This window comes from Cebus imitator, unplaced genomic scaffold (assembly GCF_001604975.1).
Source record: "Cebus imitator isolate Cc_AM_T3 unplaced genomic scaffold, Cebus_imitator-1.0 Scaffold387, whole genome shotgun sequence".
In the NCBI taxonomy this organism is placed as follows: Eukaryota; Metazoa; Chordata; class Mammalia; order Primates; family Cebidae; genus Cebus; species Cebus imitator.
In genome coordinates, this window is record NW_016107702.1 from 1,955,947 (window position 1) to 1,976,008 (window position 20,062).

A 20,062-nucleotide genomic window follows, 5' to 3' on the forward strand; every position below is an offset into this window, starting at 1 on the left:
ACAACTCACCATAATGTAGAACCAGTGGAAGCCCTGAGCTTGTTTTCCTGCAACTGGACCGTCCCATCTAGGAGTGATGGGGAGACAGTGACAGATCATCAGGTGTTAGATTCTCATAAGGAGCGTGAAACCTAGATCCCTCACATGAGCAGTTCACAATAGGGTTCATGCTCCTGTGAAAACCTAATGCCACCACTGTTATGACAGGAGGCAGAGCTCAGGCGGTAATTTGAGCAATGGGGATCAGCTGTAAATATAGATGAAGCTTTGCTAACTCGCCCACTACTTACCTCCTTATGCATGACCTGGTTCCTCACAGGCCATATACCCGGGGGTTGGGGACCCCTGCTCTGTAAGATATCCTTCTAGAATGATATAGTACTGAACTGATGCTCAAGAGAAATATTGAACTAAATGTGTAAATTAGGCTATCTATATAAACAAGAACCCTCTAAATCATTCTGTTCTATGGTAAAACACAAACACATAAGCCAGTTCTTCACCACATTTATGTTTGTTTTTATGCACCACAGTGTTTGTTTTTCGTTTCCAAGATGTATCTGTGTCCTTTACAACTGGTAGCATGGAAAGAAAGAGAAGTCTGCAAAGATTGAACAAACAGCATGCACTGTGGTATCCTTTATTTAAAAATTGTGAGCTGACTACAGTTGTAGTGTTCTCATTTACCATTCTGATGGCATAATAAACCGAGAGAACATTAACACAATTCCAAGAAGGCATTAACCTGTAACACACATATACACCACACATGCACACACAAAACATACACGCACACAAAGGTTATATTCTGAACACAATTAAAAGTGATGGAGAAAAGCTTTGAATGCTCTAAATCAAATAAAACCCCTTTATAAACTGTGACAATACTGTGGCTATTATGAAAAATATTGTAACTATTTTAAAAGCAAAAGGAAAAATACTGGCAATTTGAAACTAGCAGCAAAAAGCAGATAAAAATAGAATGGAAGATAATGTAAGACTAATATCAAAATTCTAATGTCGATACTATGTAGGATTGCACTGAAGTAATTTTAAATTGATTCTTAAGGAACTCTTTAAAAAGTCCCTTAAAATATTAAATGGCTGCACCTTACAAACAGTGGGGGGAAAAAGTATTTGGAATGTTACACATACACACACACACACACACACACACACACACACACACGGGAAATGTATCAGGTCTATCAGTTATGGTCTTTGTTTATGACCTTCAAAAAGTTTTATAAAGAAAAAATTTAAGTGCCAATGTAGTGAAAGAAAGCTAAAAATTCCTAAAGATGCAAGTCTGAGTGCATTTACCAGGTCTAAGAATATATTTAAAGGTTGAGGGCAAGGCATGATTGATGCACATTTAAGAAGAAAGATATGGAACCCATAAGGTAGGTCGAGTTCTTTGGAGAGTGTTGAGAATGAAGATGAATTAAACTCTGGCTGTCTTGGAGAAGATTCCAAAGTACATGGAGTTCTCCAGCTCTTTATCAGTTGAAATCTGTTTCATAGTGGCCAATAGATAATTAAGACTAACATTTCAGCAAACTGGTTTTTCCTACATTCAAACACAAAAATCTTTACCACACATGCAGAACTGATACTCTGTAACAACATAAATGTGAATCCTGGTTACAAAGAAAACCACATTAGCAAGGATTTGTTTCCCCCATGGGTTCTTAACCAAATGTCTAAAGCTGCTAGACATTTGCAAAGAGGGGGTAAGTTTAGATTTCCTACTGATTTTGGAAGAAAAATATTTTCCTAAGGAAGCCAGAGTCATCCATGAGCAGGGGACCTGTCTTCAGAATTTAAGAAGCATAATGTTGCTAATGCTTAAACTCATGACAAGTTCAGATCTAGAAAAACTGGCAGGTGGAAGGGGAAAGAGAAATAGAGAGTTTGAATGTCTGCAGTGTACTTTGGAATCAAGTGTGCCTGATAAGTTAGAATGGCTCAACTGCTTTCAGAAGGAGGTGCTGCAGTACTGGGAGAAAACCCAGACTTCTCTGGAGTCAGGGGGTGGGGAGAGAAAGGCCTCCTGTCTCCAGGGACCCTCTGGGCTGAGCTGTGGCCCAGAACCCTCCTTTTGGCCTTATTTTTCATGAGCGCATTCAAGTGGAGAATTTATGACTTTGCCCAGATAAATATTTTGTTTGGTTACTTTCTCTCTAAAATCAATTGGTCAGGCAAGTTACTGGTGATTTCCCTAAATGAAATCTAGCGGCACTAGTATCTTAAGTGCCCGCTAAGGTAGATTAATGCCCATCAATAACGCTGCCAGGTACCAACTGCTGTTGCTGAAGAATCAACCCAAAAATGACCTAACTAGATAATCTATCACAACTAGGTGCTTTTGCTATCTTGAGTTTTTTTGAGTTTTAGAGAAACAGTCCTTTTAATATGACTTAGAAACTGCTTTTGTCTGGCTTTGATTCACTCTTCTTCCTCTTCCCCTTCCCCTTCGCCTTCCTCCATTGTTTCCACAATGAGCTCTGCTGTGCAGGTGGCTTCTCCAAGACTGTTGACAGCCTTGCAGGTGTACTTGGCATCATCATCCCCGCAAACATCACTAATAATTAAAGAGCAGTTCCCGTCCTCATCGTAGTCTATCTGGAAATGGCGGGACTCCCTGATTGACTGGTCATCTTTGAACCAGACAACCTCGGGGTCCGGGTATCCTGCATCACAGGGAGAGAACACAAGTTTCAGGAACTGTTATTCAAAATTTCTTATCAACTCATGAAAGCAACTCCTAAGCTACCACTATTGATTAAGGTGGTTAAGGGAAAAATTTTGATATTGGCCTTTATCAACTGTTTTGATATCTATATTAGAATATGGGCATGTCCTGTAAATACCAATATCTGAAACCCCAAATAGATATTTTAAAGTTGTTCCATTTCCTGCACATGTTGAACTAGCACCACATCCCACCTATTAAATTTTATTTTTATTTTTATTTTTTTTAAGCACTGAGTCTCACTCTGTTGCCTAGGCTGGAGTGCAGTGGCATGATCATAGCTCACTGTTGCTCTAATTCCGGGTTCCAAATGTTACTCCCTTCTCAGCCTGCTGAGTAGTGGGACTATAGGAACAAGCAACTATACTCAGTTAAACATCCCACCTTTCACTTTTTGGGGGGTAGGGAGGCAGGGTCTTATTCTGTCACCCAGGCTGGAGTACAGTGGCATGAACATGGCTCACTGCTGCCTCAACCTCCTGGTCTTAAGCAATCCTCCTGTCTCAGCCACCCAAGTAGCTGGGGCGACAGGTGCACATCACCATGCCGGGCTAATTAAAAAAATTTTTTTTGTGGAGACAGGGTCTCCTTATGTTGCCCAGGCTGGTCTTGAACTCCTGGGCTCAAGTGGTACTCCGACCTTGGCCTCCCAAAGTGCTGGGATTACAGGTGTGAGCCACCATACCTACCCACCTTTAATCAGACACAGAGTACTACCTGAAGCTAGGCATGGTGGTTCACACCTGTACTCCCAGCACTTTCGGAGGCCAAGGCAGGCAGAGATTCAGGACCAGCCTGGCCAACATGGCAAAAAAATAAAATAAAAAATAGAGTACTACCTGAAATACTGCTCCAACTCCAACTCTATATGCCTAGAGCCGAATACCTTCTTAGATTAAAAATACAATTTTCTTTTTTCTTTTCTTTTTTTTTCCTGAGACAAAGTCTCACTCTGTCACTCAGGCTGGAGCGCAGTGGCACTATCTCAGCTCACTGTAACCTCCACTTCCTAGGTTCAAGAGATTCTTGTGCCTCAGTCTTCTAAGTAGCTGAGATTACAGGCATGCACCACCACATCTGGCTAATTTTATTTTTAGTAGAGACAGGGTTTCACCATGTTGACCAGGCTGGTCTCTAACTCCTGACCTCAGGTGATCTACCTGCCTCGGCCTCCCAAAGTGCTGGGATTACAGGAGTGACCCACTGCCCCTGGCTGAAAATACACCTTTTTTTTTTTTTTTATTTTTTTTTTTTTTTTGAGGCAGGGTTTTGCTCTGTCACCTAGGCAGGAGTTCAGTGGCATGATCTTGGGTCACTGCAACCTCCACTATCCGGGCTCAAGTGATCCTCCCACCTCGGCCTCCTGAGTAGCTCAGACTACAGGTACATACCACCACACCAAGCTAATTTCCATATTTTTTGTAGAGATGGGGTTTTACCATGTTGCCCAAGCTGGTTTTGAACTCCTGGACTCAAGCGATCTCTCTGCCTTGGCCTCCCAAAGTGTTGGGATTACAGGCATGAGCCACTATGTCCAGCCTAAGTTTTTGATTTTGTATAATAGTTTAAGTTAAATAATTTAAATGAGAAATAAGAGTCAAAACAAATGGGAACACGGCATCTTTTTGGAGTGATGAAAATGTTCTAAAACTGGATTGTGGTGGTTGCATGACTATAAATTCATTAAAAATAACTGAATTATGCACTTAAAATAGGTAAGTTTTATGGTTACATAAATTATAACTCAATGAAGCTAATAACACTATATAAAACAATTTAAGGGAGCTGACAATATTGCTAAGAAGAAGAAAGCAGTATTTGTCTTATTGTGATCGAAGGCAGGTAATTTGCCTATGGACAATTGGAAATGGACTTCACTAATTAGCCTTTATGGATTAGTCATGCGTCTGCAAAGTTCAGCGTTAAAAAATAAAATATACAGGCATATAAATTACATATATATCATATATGTTTAAAGTATATGTGTACATATATATGTCCACATGCATTACCAACATTGTACATTTTGGTTGCATGCATATGGTATATACATGTATCCCCCTTTTAAAGTCATATATATACACATACCTTTAAAAATATACAATATATTCCACCTGACTTTCTCTTAAACGTTGGAGAAGTATTTTTATAGGAAAAAAGTTGTAGCCCTGATACAGTTTGGATATTTGTGCCCCTTGAATCTCATGTTGAAATGTGATCCCCAGTGTTGGAGGTGGGGCCTGGTGGGAGGTGCTTGGGTCATGGGGGCGGATCCCTCTTGAATGTCTTGGTGCCCTCTGTGAGGTAATGAGTGAGTCTTTCCTTGCTCTGTTCGTTCAGGCAGATCTGGTTGTTAAAAAGTGGCACATCCTTTTTTCTCACTCTCTCTCTTACCATATGACATGGCTACTTCTGCTATGATTGAAAGCATCCTGAGGCCTCTCTGGATGCAGATGCTGGCACCAAGCCAAATAGGCTTCTTTTCTTTATAAATTACCCAGCCTCAGATATTCCTTGATAGCAATTCAAATGGGCTTATACAAGCCCTAACCAGAATAAAAATTATACCTAAGAAATCAAGAATTCTAATGTTCTTTTCAACTTTGTTTTTTTCAAAACAATTTTGGAAACTGTTTTTTCAAAGCAATTAGGAACAGCCAGACCATGAGGAAAACTGAGTCAGAAAGAACTGGTCATAGAAGACCCTGCACTCCCACACCCTGCACTCTCAGTGCAATAGTTTCCATTTTGTTTTTATCAAAACAGCATCCATATGCTTTAATTTCTCATCAGAGTTCCAGCCAAAAGTTATATAAATACCAACAAAAGAATTCCAAAGAGAAAATTAAGTGTGAAACAATCCCAAAGAGAAAACTAAGTACAAAATGATAATCATTATGTTATTTTAAAACATTCAAAAAGGAAAAAGGAAAAAACTTTCAGAAGATCCAAATGCAATCGTAATGGTGAGAATTGCAAGCAGTGGCTCCAGAGCCTTCAGCAGAATCCCCAGTCCGAGAATTTTTACAATATCAAAGGCAGCATATCTACTTTCTTTTAATTGAATGAAGAAAGGAAAATGATTATGGTAGGTGAAGCATTCACAAAGCACTTTGATAATATAAAGATGCAGAAGAAAAACTATTTTTTTCCATTCCTAACTTTGGGTTATTTTACTCAAAAGGCATTGTCTAGTCACATTGCTGGAGAATCACAGAAAGTGGGAGGCACAGTTTGTTCTGACTGCTGTACTGTGCTATGCAGCCTTGGGAAAGTTGCCTAATAAACTGTGCTTTATTTGGTCAGATCAAAATAGGCAATAACCCACCACCCTGGTTGGCAGGTGAAAGTCACAGACTTGAGGCATAGGGCCCTGCCTTATCTTGTCCCTTCTCTTTCTAGACGGTTGCAATCTATGGAAATGGAAACACTTTGTGTCATCAACTTTGCTCATTTCTCAGGTGGTATGCCATGACCCCTTAAGATCCCTTGAGCTCTGACCACTGACAGTTCCATGACTGCATTATACCCAGCAGGCAGATAAGCAACCTGGGGAAGATGGCACCAACTGAGTGCTTCGTCCCTGGTTCCTGGCTCCCAACTGGCCTCAGTCTGAAGTCACATTGCATGCTCTCTCTCTCTACCTGCCAGTCCCACAACTTTTCCCTTTACTCCATGACACCTTTACAATATCTAAAAGGTTCCCCCTTCTCACATATGTCCCCTCACAGATTCTCAGAGGCAATCTGTGACTTAGCTATCATCTTACAGCTGAGGGATCTTAACCCAGGGGATTTGGACCACCATCCAAGGTCACAGCCTGCAGACGAGTAGCAGAGCCTGCGGACTCCACATCCTATGCCTTTGCGCCAGCCTTCCTTTGAGGGCCTCCTATGGGCAAGTCACATGCTTTTCAGCAGTTTGCAAAGCCCGTTTCACTAAGCATGTTCCAAAGCCAGGTTAAGTCCATGCAAGACCATTTCTAAACTTAGTTCTAAGTGGCTGGTGTAAGTAGGTGAAATTTCAAATGTGCCCCCTGGGGAAGTGACCGAAGGACACGCCTTTAGGAGGTGGTAGTAGAGGGAATTGCCCTTTATGACCAGCTCCTGCTGACCCAATTTCCCTCAAAGCTTGGTGGTTTCTCATTGCCCCCAGTGGCACAGAACTGACATCTTGCCCAGGGTGCATGGTGTGGGCCCTGCCATCCAGCCACACCCTATTCATGGTGAGGAAAAGCACAGCTACAACTTACCTTCAATCTTGCAGTCAAATCTAGCAGCACTTCCCTCCACAACTTCTAAATCACGAATGGTCTTAGAGAAATAGGGTTTTACATGGGGCTTTTCCTCAGCAACGGCCTCCAGGAAAGCTTGGGACACATCTTCTAGAAGACAGAGATGAAGACCAGGCCATTTCTTCATTCCTTGTTCTCTCCTCTCCTCTAGTTCCAAGAAACTAACTTTTTAAAAAGTCGCTGTGATTTAGCAAGAAGGCAGCTTTGAGAACTGAATCATAAGTACGCCTTTCTCCTGGGGACAGGTTGGCCTGCTGCCAAATGGTTTTTGGCAGCAGAGAGAACTGTGCCCAAACTGAGGAAATGTTCAGCCTCCTCCTTTCCCTTATGCTGACATATTGAAAAGGGAAATCATCTTTAAAAAGGATTTCTGGCTGCATTTCATGCTGCTTCAGGATTCAGCTGAGGGTATCTGAGCAGGGCAGGACTTCACCAGCCTTCCTGTTCTTGGTATCCCTCTGTCCTCCTTCTGTAGCAGGTGTTTCACCTGCTTTTTAGAAAGGAGGAGCCAGGTCCTAGCAGCATCTTCAGCTTGCCAGTGGCTCTTTGTCCATGCTTACACTGCCTTCATGCTGTGTGACTGTGGACCAGGATGTGGGATTGATTCAGGGAAAAGCTGTAACTTGGAGGGACATCTGTATGTCCTTCCTTCCCTTCAGGCTATGTCTGGGTCATCTGAGGAGGGGCAGGAGTGTCTGAGGAGGGACCAGGCCTGTGTGCTGCAGACTCTGTCCCTGGCTGCAAGGAAGCTCCAGAGCAGGCAGCTACTGGCCTCACCAATAACCCTACCTTTGCTCATCAAACGGATCTAAACTCAGCTTCTCACCTGTGGATACAAAAAGTACCAGACAAGGAGAGACAGAAGGTGTCTCTGGCCAAATGAGGCACCTCCAGAAGATAAAGACCAGGCCCTCTGTGCACCTGAAGGAAAGGCTGGGGCTTTCACTGAGGAGATCGACGGGACAGCATCTCAAAGGCAATGGACAAGTAACTGACCCTACTGGTCTCCAGGAGGGGCCCTGCCAATCCCACTCTGCCCAGTTCAAATGACATGATTCAGCAGCATGAAAAATGGCAAAAAAAGTGGACCATATGAATTAATTTTTATTTAAAACAAAACCACAAAGATGATAGAATATTTTATAAATCTTATGCAACTACATGTAATTTTAATTTTATTTTTACCTATTAAAATAGAAGTATAACTTTTGTAATGAGAACAAAGGAAGCTTTTAATAAAGTCTGTGTTAATTTTAACACAAAATATGTGAAAAAGCATAGCTGAGGTCATCTAGTTCTGTTAGACAAATAACAACTTTCCCTCTAAAAATGGTTCAGCCTAAGGTTAAACAATTAAGAATAATTATTAGACTTAGTACTTGCCAGAGCAACTCAAAATTACTTCTGAATTTATACTTGTAGGGCATATTAAAAAAAAAAAGAACAACAACAACAAAACCAACCAAAACCTCAAAATGCCCCTTTGCTCCCCAACCCTCTCTTTCTCACCAGCTGGCTAGAGAAACCTCTCCTTACCTTCAGATTCTAGTTTTTCTGCATTGAGTGGGCTGGTTGGTGACCCTGTTGAGGCTTTCCTGCCACTGAGCCCCGAGATCATTGCCATAGAGGACAGCCTTCCAATGGCTCTCACAGCATTGCCCGTTTTCTGGAAAATAGACACGGGGGTTGGACTCAGGCGTTGTCCCTGGTTCCAGCTGGGTAGTGCGAGGGGCTGTGGGGAGCAGAGCCCAGCCCTGGAGAAGCAGCTCTTCCCCGGAACGAGGACCTCCCGGGAGCCAAGGCTCTGCCAGAGGAGCGAGCCTAACCTTGCTCTGCTCAGCACTGTCAGTGTGTCAGAAGATGTTCAGAGAATGGAATGGGGCCTGGAACTGATGTGTGTGTTAATGTGACTAAACAAGGTCAACATGAGACAAAAACCCTTTTCATACAGTGCTTCAACTCCCATAAAAGGGATAGTTTATATAAAGCAACTGCAGGCTGAGACAGCTCCAAAGACTTATTGCTGACTGGGCCTAGCGGGGCTGTTTCTCGTAAAACAATGCTAGCGATGTGATTTTAATTGGCCAAGAGGATAATTACTACAGATCCCTCAAGTCCTGATGCAAAAATAATCATAATAATAATAACAAAGCATTCTATTGACCTTGGGCAAGTCACTTAACCACTCTGAGCTTCAGTTTCCTTCTCTGGAAAGAAGGGGCTGGACAAGATGATCTCCAAGGTCCCATTCAGCGCTGTTTATAATTCAGATACTTAAGAGATTTTGAGAAACACTCTGGCTGGCCCCAGCACAAGTCTATGATGCAGTGAAGCTCTGGAGGGGAGCTCTTTCCTGGTGTGCACTCAGGCACCAAAAAGAAGCATCGAAGAAATACAAGGCAACAGTACTTTACTTTTCGGCAACTAGACTTGGGAGAGGACAGAATTTCTGCTGAAAAGGATCAGAACTTGAGATGAAATTACATTGTAAAAATTCTACCAAGTATAGGATCCCTAATTATGTACAATTGTGTCTTATTGTTTCTTATCTTTCAATAAGTAAGTTTTTCACCCTTTTTCTAAGGTTAACGGGAATGACTAAGATAAGAAAACTAAGGCACAACCAAGTCTTTCCACCCCTGCACCCAAAACATCTTTTTTAGGCATCTAAAAGCTGTGCATCCAGACAGCAGATGCCACCAGAGACTGGCTACTTGTGCCCCCTGAGAGAGGAAGGAAACAGCCTCTTCATAGGCAAATGGCTAGTACTTACTGCACCTCAAACTCTGCCGGCAAAGCTATTTTCCTCCTGAGTTCACTGCACATGCTCAAGTACTTCAGTAAAGCCTCACAATTTAGGGCTATTTGGAAAGCCAGTAAGCTTCAGTAAAAAGACGAATCATTTTGAAAGTAAATAACTTCAGGGTGCTAAGGAAACATACTGAAAATTGTGTGCATGTGTGTATGGTTAAAGAGGAGACCTACTGCTGCAAGCAGGATGACCTTACTGTCATGCCTCCTGCTGTCCTTGCTGCAGACCGCTCTCATGCACTTCAGACAGACATCCCACCTTGCTCTGTCCCCTGGCCGTCCCTTCTCACACACATCGCACTGTGTGGTGTGGGTATGTTTCTGGCCTCTGCCGTCACAGTGAGGCTGGGTCACTGAACAGAATCCAGGCAGTCCCAGGTGGAGGTGATGAGGAGGGGACAATGGTGAGAGATGACAACTGAACAACTTAACTGTGTGCAGAACCACCATGTGCCCCTGCAGAAAATGCCCCTGCAGGCTCAGGCCACTTGGCAACCTTTCATGCTCTTCTAGGAGATGTTTCTGGTGGTATGGTCTATCTGTTTGTTGTGCTAACTGGAGTGTGGACAGACCCAGCTCTTCCCATGGGAGGTTACCCTGTCCTCAGGAACAGATAAGAGATGGTACCAGCCATGACAGCCCTCCCTGTGTAGTCAATATCAGACCAGCCTGCTTCTTAACCCAATTCTCGGACTGCCCTTCTCTGCTCCCTATTCCCTTTATCCAACACAGATTGGTTTGTCCTGGGCTAGGAGCCTCTAAACTCAGAGGGCTTGTTCCCAACAAGGGACAGGTTAGTTCTCTAACCGTAATTGCTGGAGACCTTGTGCAAATCACTTCCTCTCTATGGGCCTCAGTAGCCTTGGAGCAGAAGATTCCAATCTCCCTGCAGTTCCAGACCTCTACAGAAAGACTCTGATTTATATCCATAAATCTGTAGCAGGGAACACCTGCCTTGAGCCCATGGGCTCCCCAATTCCAGACATCAGGATTGGGACTGATCAGGACTGTCTTCACTTTGGTGGTGTAGAAAGACGATGTCTTTTCCAGATTTTATTTCATAACAAAATGACTAATATGAAGCTATCAGAATGAGGCAAAAAAGTTATAGTATTTCAGAGGAAGTAGTAAATATATTAACAAATAAATAGGTCTCACATAGGGAGAGCTTTTCTAAAAGATGGAGATATCAGCATAAAATATTTGGAAATTGATTTGTGAAAAAATTGCTGAGGAAGTTACTTGTCAGAACTAGAAACGAATATATCTGTATTTTCTAGTTTTCCAGTTTTATGCCTTTGAGCCAACAATTGGTTGCTGCTCTACTGACCAAAGACCTTTAGAAAGTTTTGAAACATCAAAACAGCCAAGTTTTAATTTTGTAATTTCTCCCTTCATTTTGAGAAAGTCTTTTTCTTGCTTGAGGGCAATTGCCCAGGCTGGGTTCCTGTGTCCCTGGTGGGCACCAGCCTCCTTAATGCACCACAAATTCCCTGCCCCTTGGAGAGCTGGGGGTGGGGCGTGGCCAGCCATCCTGGCTTGCTCAGGCAGGCCTATGGAGTTTCCCAGAATTAGGGTCTTTTGGTGCCAATACCAAGACATTCCCTGGTAAACATATGGCAAGCTGGTTCCCGTACACCAGCCAGCCATAAAAGCCCCCAATAAATACCAACCATTTCCCCTGAGCAGTGCATACCATCCAAATGGGATGGCCAAAAATACTCTGTGCTATACTGAGTCCAGTGTTTTCTCCCCTTTTGCCCTTGGTCCATACTGCTGGGATCTTTATGGTTCCCAGAAAATAAAGATGGCAGCCCACGGGCCTCTAATGTCTAGTCCTTTGCTTCCAGTGTGCATGCAGAAACCCTGTTAATCTGCTCAACTTAACCTGCCCCCATTGCTACACCTTTCCAACATATCTTTGTAAAATTCTTTTAATATAAATTTAAAATAGACCTTCTTTCAAAATAACTTCATTCTAAGATGAATAATACAATCAGTCACCTGTACCCAGCCTAGCTTTTGTTGTAGGGATTTGTTTCCACGTCACTTCATTCCTCCTAGGGCTTTTTATGAAAACTACACCACAACGAGAAGAAGGTGCCTTTTCTGGCACAGCTGCTGAGAGTTCTGGGCCACCTGAGCCTGCCCTTCTCCTTTCCTTCTGCCCCCGCCCACAGCCCACTCCTTCCCACTCCACCCCACTGCACAGAACTTTGGCAGCTGCAAGAGGCAACCCCCATATTCCAAGGGGAGCTAAGGTCCTGGTGATTGCAGTTAAAATGTGGAAAACATATTCCTTGAAGAAGCAATGTCACATGAAATAGTTAGAGCTGTTACCAGGGAAGCTACTTTTCAGGGACTCATTGAATGGGATTTTTGTGGACAACTTTTGTGTGCAATTTCACGGAAAAATCATTTCCAAATGCCTCCACCTATACTAAAATATAAAATTAAGGTTCCTTCTCTGAATTCTACCCTTTCCTTCCCCAGCCCTTCCAGAAAACCCTATGGCTAATAACAATATAAACAAGAAGAAAAAAAATTAGGTGATTGAAATATCAGCATAGGCTGGGCACTCAGCACTTCAGGAAGCCAAGACAGGAGGATCGCTTGAGGCCAGGAGTTCAAGACTAGTCTAGGCAACATAGCAAGACCCTGTCTCTACCAAAAAAAAAAAAAAATTAGCTGGTGTGGTGGTGTACACCTGTAGTCCCAGCTACCAGTTACTCAGGAGGCCAAGATGAAAGGATTGCTTGAGCCCAGGGGGTCAAGACTGCAGTGAGCTATGATTGTACCATTGCCCTCTAGCCTGGGTAACAGCATGAAACCCTGTCCCTTTAAAAAAAAAATCAACACCACTTATGATTCTCTCATTGATTTAACTGAAAAATGCCGTTTGCCTCCTCTCCTATTTCCTCATCTCTTTTCTGCTCCTAGCCCCAGGGTTTAGGCATCCTCCTGGCTTTGGTTCATCTGCAGATGTTCCCAGGTGAAAAGGCTGCCCCTTACCCCATAGCTTTAGCCAAGCAAAATCCAGTTAGACTCGCTGCTCTGAGGACTGCCCTGCCCTGATATCAGCTTCCCTATCCTTTCCAGAAATATTTCTTTGAGACCTGCTGGCCACAGGATTATTAATACAGCTGACCTTTGATTTTGTAGATGCCCCCATGCCCCAACTGTTTTTTTTTTTTTTTTTTTTTTTTTTTTTTGGCTGTTTTTTTTTTTTTTTTTTTTTTTTTTTTTTTGAGACGGAGTCTTGCTCTGTCACCCAGGCTGGAGTGCAGTGGCGCAATCTCCGCCTCCCAGGTTCAAGTGATTGTTTTGCCTCAGCCTCTTGAGTAGCTGGGATTACAGGCATATGCCAGCATGCCCAGCTAATTTTCATATTTTTAGTAGAGACAGGGTTTCGCCATGTTGGCCAGGATGGTCTCAATCTCTTGACCTCGTGATCCACTCAGCCTCCCAAAATGCTGGGATTATAGGCGTGAGCCACTGTGCCTGGCCGGTCGCCCCCACCTTTTTAAAAAACGATTTGCTACTCAGATCCCCGTGGCACCAAAAGGTAAGCAGCTACAGATGTTTGAACTCACCTTGCACTTGAGGGAGACCTGGAGACCCACCTAAACCTTCCCATGAGGGGCCTAGCCAGGAACTGACTTCCAGTGTGGAGGAGCACAGCTGAGATGTGCTCAGAATGGTGGTCCCTTAAACTCCACTCTGACCCCCATTTGCCTTCGCTCCCTCTCTCAAACTCTGTGTGATACTCTACTTTTTGAGGCAACTGTGGTTTAGTCACCTGGTGTGGCAAATGACCAGTAGTCTCCAATACAGTGATTTCCATTTTCTCTGCCACCCAGGCAATCCCAATGCCCCTAGGTACCCTGAGTCTCCAGCTAAAAGACTGCTGTCCAGCCCAGCCCAGTGTCCAGCTCCCACCTCTGGGCCTTCTCCACCTGTGCTGTCCTCTTCTGTGTGTTCTGGTTCAGGTTCCACACCTAATTCAAACTCCTGTGCCTGGGAGCACTTCCTCATCATCACATCCAACTCTGGTTGTGATCAGGTCCATTCTATCCACACACCCCCATGGCTATGGAGAGCTATACAGATAGTTTATACATTTTGGTGTGTGTTATGTCCTTTCATGTCTAGTTGCTTCAGTTCCCTATTGTACTACATGGTCCGTGAGTGTAGAAAACATGTCCTCCCCATCGCTCGAACCTGGGAAACAGAGGCTGCAGTGAGCTGAGATCATGCCACTACTGCACTCCAGCCTGGGTGACGGAATGAGACTTTGTCTCAAAAAAAAAAAAGAAAAAGAAGAAGAAAAGAAACCATGTCCTTTCCAGCTGTCCAGCAGCCTAAGAATTTTAAATGTGATAATAAAAATGATAAAATAGATGATGATGGTGGTAAATACCCTGTGGCTTTGGATAATAATTTTATCTACTCATGCCTTTTATGAGAGGCAGTTTTGGGGTTAAGACTATGTGTTTTACAGACAACCTCTGGGTTTGAATCCTGGCCCTTCTGCTTATTAGCTGTGTGATCCTGGATGGCTTTCCTAACCCTTTCTCTGCCTCAATTTTGTCTGTAAAGTGGGGATAATAGTAGTACCTGCCTCCTAGTGTTAAAAGATTTAGTGCATCAATAGTGCTTTAAATGGTCCCTGACACATGGCCTGCCTTAATACCTATCAGCAACTGGTATCATTTTTGGACACTCACCATGTACCAGGCATTGTACTACTGAAGGCCACATGAGGATGATCTCATATAATTATCACAACAATGCTGTGAAGTTGGTACCACTATTATCCCGGTTTTACAGATGAGAAAACAAATTCACAGCAAGGTTACGTCACTTGCTAAGGACACATGGCTATTAACATACAACCTTCCTAGATGGTGGAACCCTGTCTGTCTCTTTAGATCATGTGCCCTCCTCCTCCATCATAAAGAAATGTGAGACAATCATACTACCATCCCATTCTCAGGGTTGACAAATAGACCTTAAAGTGATGTTGCTCATCCCAAGCCATGAAGACACAAAATGTCAGTGGCTTGACCTGAGTAAGGGTTAAGAGTCCTCTGGGGCAAAGCTGAGCAGGAACAGAGAGACAGCTAAGCTAAGAATCCATCCTATCTCCCTGACAAAGAGACTCTGTGCTCAGGACTAAGCACACCACTGTACCTGAATCAGCTGCCTAAATGGGTCCTAGACTACTTCAGAAATAAATTTAAACTTTCTTGGTGTGAGGCCAGGGAAAGCTGGGTATGAAAGTGTCTTGAATAACACAAATATGAGGGGTAACATCCCAGTCCAAAGTGATCTTCGCATTACCTGCCATTTCCTTCTTGCCATGTACTTCTTCATCCGGTCCTTGGAGAGTTTCTTGGCCTCCATGTTCTTGGTATCTTTCATTAGCCATGGATGTTGAAGGCACTGAGTGCAGTCCAGGCGGTTTCTGACAGAGGCAGAGATCAGGAGGTTTTTGAGCAGAAGGAGACCTCAGAGACCACTGGTTAGACTGGAAATGAGTAGCCACCTCTCCCTGGTCATGTAGGGCACAGCCCAGGGCCCCCTGCTCCCGGGTCATCCACCATCATCAGGATCACTGTGCTCTTCACCTTTCTCCTCACTTGGTCACACTAACCAGAACCAGCACGGGTCGGTGTTATGAACACCTAAGCATCAAGGAAGCAACTGGGCTCCATGGCCTGCTCTTGGGGTCGAGGAAGAGTAAGTGCTGCAGGGCAGACATTTCTGGGATTGGCTGGCACCCTATTCCAGGGTGGGGTCATTCTGCTGGTCCCATGAGGGCTGGGGCTCACAGAGTCTAATCCTCCTGCCACCCTGTCTGGAGGAGGGGAGAGTTAAACCCTAGGATAAAACCTTCAAGAATCACTGAACTTTCATGTTTTATGTCTTATGGTGTGGTTGAGTATCAGGTTTCTCCTGTTACAACGCAAAGCAATACGTCCTGCATATAACCTATGAATTATGACTACCTTAGAACTTCACTGAAACTCACTTAATCTTTCTGAAAGCTCTAGGGATTTAGAAACATTTTAGAGCCATTGCCTTAACTGTAACAGTACTAAGAAAGCCTAAAAAACCAAATGCTAACATACATAGAAAAATGACTGGAAAGAAGTATAGCAAAATGTAGTGATCATCAGATAAAGGAATTACAGATGATTTAAGTTTTATTATGTTCTTCAAATCCTCTATAATTTACATGTATTGCGGGGCGTGGTGGCTCAAGCCTGTAATCCCAGCACTTTGGGAGGCCGAGGCGGGTGGATCACGAGGTCAAGAGATCGAGACCATCCTGGTCAACATGGTGAAACCCCGTCTCTACTAAAAATACAAAAAATTAGCTGGGCATGGTGGCACGTGCCTGTAATCCCAGCTACTCAGGAGGCTGAGGCAGGAGAATTGCCTGAACCCAGGAGGCGGAGGTTGCGGTGAGCCGAGATCGCGCCATTGCACTCCAGCCTGGGTAACAAGAGCGAAACTCCGTCTCAAAAAAAAAAAAAAAATTTACATGTATTACTTTTATAATAGAAAGGGATTTTTAAGAAAGTGCTGATAGGTGGTGATTTCTGGTTAAGAGTGGCTGGGTATAAGAGTTTATGGGAATTTAGTGTCTTGATCTGTTTGAATAAGATCAGTTCTTTGGTAAATCCATTTTATGAGCACAGAGGGATCTGGTACAGCCTGTTCTGACTTAATTCAATGTTAGATGAGAAAACAAGATATATACACACATAATCTTGTTTACCAAATCTTCAGTGACTAAAGCTTGTATGACAAAAGCCATCCACAGACCAGAGTTGCTGAGGAGGTTTCCATCTCCTGAGGCACACTGGGTGTGGGGGTCCCTCCCATTGGAAGAGAATTTAGATCTCCCACAGTATCTCAATTCTCCTTGGATCATGCCCATTTCTGATGCAGACTATGACAGCAAACGGCTAAAAAGAACTCACTGTCAAGGACAGTAGAATGTGGCCTTTGTGGGAGTTTGGCCCTGAGCTGGCTAAAAAGGACCGAGAGTGGGGTGCATCACAGGAAAGCCTGACAGCCATCTGAGACACTCCAATGTTGTTCCTTCAGCAACTAACTGCACCCTCCTTCCCTGAACAGCCATTCTTCCTCAGGGGAGGCATCGGCAGCCTCACCAGGCTTTTAAGTCACCTGGAAGTGCAGAGCCTCCTGCCTTCCCTGGAGCCAAGCCCCTTCCCTTCTCTCTAACACACCACCCATGTCAACAGCATCCTTCTCGGCAAGGCTACAACTGCTCCCTGGGATTGCCAAGTACAGCTCCAAGCTCCTTGGCACCCCTACAGCCAGGCCTTGCCTCATCTGGTCACCTATTTGCAGAGTGGGTGAGCTGCCCCACAGGCCAGCTGTCCTAACCTAAGTCCCACTGCTCCCTTTCCCTGGGCAGGCCTCCCTACACGTGCAGAGCCCAGGACAGTTCCCTCCAGCAGATTTTGTCTAGGCACACCCACTGAGCACTTTCAACCAACCTCCCACTTTGGTCTCCTCTACAACTCCAAGCTCTAATCTTCCACTGAAACCCCAAAGGCTTGAGTGCCTGACCTTCCCCCACAGCCTCAGGCTCATGCTGGCCTCCCACTGTTCACTGCCCTTTGTTCACAGCAGCAGCAGCAGCGGGCACAGGTAGGGAACCTCACAACAAAGGCGGAGCAGGGAGACGGCTAAGCCCAGTGGTCTGGGATCACAGCTGCCCTTTGCCTAGATGTTAGACAATCCCTGGCTGTATTCAGGCAAGCACTTATTAAATAAATATTAAAAAAAAAAACCCACGAAGCCAGCATAATAATAATCTGGGGACATGATCAGGACCCACAGACAAGTTCTAAGACACCCCTGTCCTCTGCTCTTGCTTCTTGAGAGGGTCCTTCCCCTGTAGCCGCTGAAGAGGGCTGTGGCTGGCCACAACTGTACCCAGAAAGTAAGAAAGGCAGTCATTATTCACACAGAACAGCTGCCCCTCGCTCTGCAATGCAGTCAAGTGTCGCTTTTCAAGTCAGGTGTCTGAGCTTCTGAAGGTGAATTTCATGTCTAGCTCCAGGGGGCAGGGCCTAGGAAGTCGCCTCCCCGACCCACATGCACTCAGCCTGGGTCCCTCACCATGCCCACCCTCCCTTCTTCAGGAAATGCTAGGAACGACTCAAGGTGGGGTGGTGAGGAGGGTGCCCCAACAGGCAAAGGAATCCCCCTTTGCTTCCCAACACAGGGCAGGGAGTGGGGAAGCAAAGACTGAAATCCAGCTCATTACTTCATATCTTTCTTTAGCAGACTGCTGATGAAATCCTTGGCATCATCAGAGATCTCATCGAATGCCTCGTCGTCGAAGTCCCAGGTGGCTGAGGTAACGTTGGCCAAGGTTTCATTATCGTTGTCTCCCATGAAGGGGGAAAGGCCACTGACCCTGGAGAGACAAGAGCAGGAGAGGTGGTATGGATAGGAGAGGCTGCGACGACCAAGTGAGTGCTAATTGAGGTCAAAGGCGAAGGTCTGCCAGCCTCCCCACCCTCAAACTCATGCTCTGGGGGCCTTGCACCTGCATTTCTTCCACTTGTGGAAAGAAAAGTGGGTGTGGTTTACAGAGGTCACCTGCCTCTTGACACAGTCTACCTGTGAGGCTGAGGTACAGTGGGCTTGCTTTAGATTATGGACTTCCGCAGGGTACACAGCAGGGCTGATAAGTCCCTCTGTCCTGGTCGTCTGTTCTTCCACAAAGCCCAGGCTAGAGGCTTCTCCAGGCTCCTTCCTCCTGTGCTCCTGCCCCCTCTCCATGGACCGGACACGTGGTACAGTGATCACCACTGCACCCTCTGTCCCCTCCCTCCCACCTCTCTCCACACACCTTCAGCTCCAAGGAGAGGGCCCAGCACACAGGAGATGCTCAGCAAGTGAAGCGTGTGCCCGATGGATAGATGGACTTTGAATCAGCAGTGCAGGTTCAGGACACCTGAGGCATTTATGCCAAACTAGAGAGCTTCCCTATGAGGTGCCGTGGCAGAGGGCAGAGTGCAGCCTCTCCGCTTGCTGGGTGGCCTTGGCCAATTCCATGATCTGTGTCAGTTTTCTCCTCGAAAATGGAGAAGCTACCATTTAACTCTGGGGTGGTCAGGCCTTCATCCTCAGCCTCATCATGATGGCAGTAGACATTTATTAAACTTTTTCTGTGTGCCACACACTGGGTCAAGTGCCTAAAACAGGTGAATTCACTTAATCTTAACACTGCCCTATAATGTAGGTAACCCTTATAACTTTGTTTTACAGACTAGGAAATTGAGGCACAGCCTAGGCTCAAGTAACCTTTCCAAAGATTCAGAGCCAGTGAGATTAAAACCCAGGTATCTGCCTCTAGAGCCCCTTAAGTGCTATATTACCCTAACATTTCTGTGAAGATGAAGTAAATTGCAATATTCAGCACTGGCACCAGGTTTGGTCCACAGTAAGGAGCCTGTCCATGCCCAGAGATATCATGCAGTTCTGCTGGGTTCCCTCCACTGTCTCACCAAGCTGTGAGTGCAGGAATGACTCTGACCAGCAGCTTAAGCCAAATAAACTTTGGAAGCTAAAGAATTTCAAAACAAGACAGATCAGATTTATGGCTTACTGACCTTATCTCTCACCTCTGTGCACTTCACCTTCATAGCAACAACCCACTCCACTGTTCACGTGAGCCTCGTGAGTCAGCCTCTTGGGTGTTTGACCTGCACAGTTGCCCAGAGTCCTACCCTTAGACAGGCCCTGTGCTTGGTTTAAAGATCTGCTGCCATCATCTCAAGATTCTTAATAATGTTTGAACAAGTGGCCCCACCTTTTATGTCACAAATTATGTAGCTGGTCCTGCCCTGACCTCAGCTGAGCCCCATGAGATGGGTCTGGGGCGTACTGGCTCACACCTGTAATCCCAGCACTTTGGGAGGCTGAGATGGGTGGATTACCTGAGGTCAGGAGTTTGAGGCTAGTCTGGCCAACATGGTGAAACCCCGTCTCTGGTAAAAATACAAAAATTAGCTGGGCATGGTGGCAAGCAGCTGTAATCCCAGCTACTCAGGAAGCTGACGCAGGAGAATTGCTTGAACCCTGGAGGTAGAGGTTGTAATGGGCCAAGACTGTGCCATTGCACTCTAACCAGGGCAACAAGAACAAGA

The 20,062-nt window shown here is 44.9% G+C and overlaps 1 protein-coding gene across 8 annotated transcripts in view; it reads right to left on the reverse strand.

Annotated features, from left to right (window-relative positions):
- Positions 1-608: 608 nt before the first annotated feature.
- The window catches only part of MYLK (myosin light chain kinase), a 153,170-nt gene continuing 133,716 nt past the window's right edge, over positions 609-20,062 (reverse strand). For 5 of the 8 annotated variants that reach the window (XM_017508213.2, XM_037731220.1, XM_037731219.1 and 2 more), the window contains 5 exons: positions 18,172-18,324; positions 15,204-15,327; positions 8,586-8,715; positions 7,008-7,139; positions 2,382-2,693 (listed from right to left, as the gene is read on the reverse strand). In XM_017508213.2, coding sequence (XP_017363702.1) covers positions 2,449-2,693; positions 7,008-7,139; positions 8,586-8,715; positions 15,204-15,327; positions 18,172-18,324 — 784 coding nt within the window. In that variant the 3' untranslated portion in view covers positions 2,382-2,448. Of the gene's footprint in view, positions 2,694-7,007; positions 7,140-8,585; positions 8,716-8,875; positions 9,473-15,203; positions 15,328-18,171; positions 18,325-20,062 lie in introns of those variants that run through there. The other 3 variants (XM_017508215.2, XM_017508219.2, XM_017508218.2) reach the window with 3 other exon arrangements.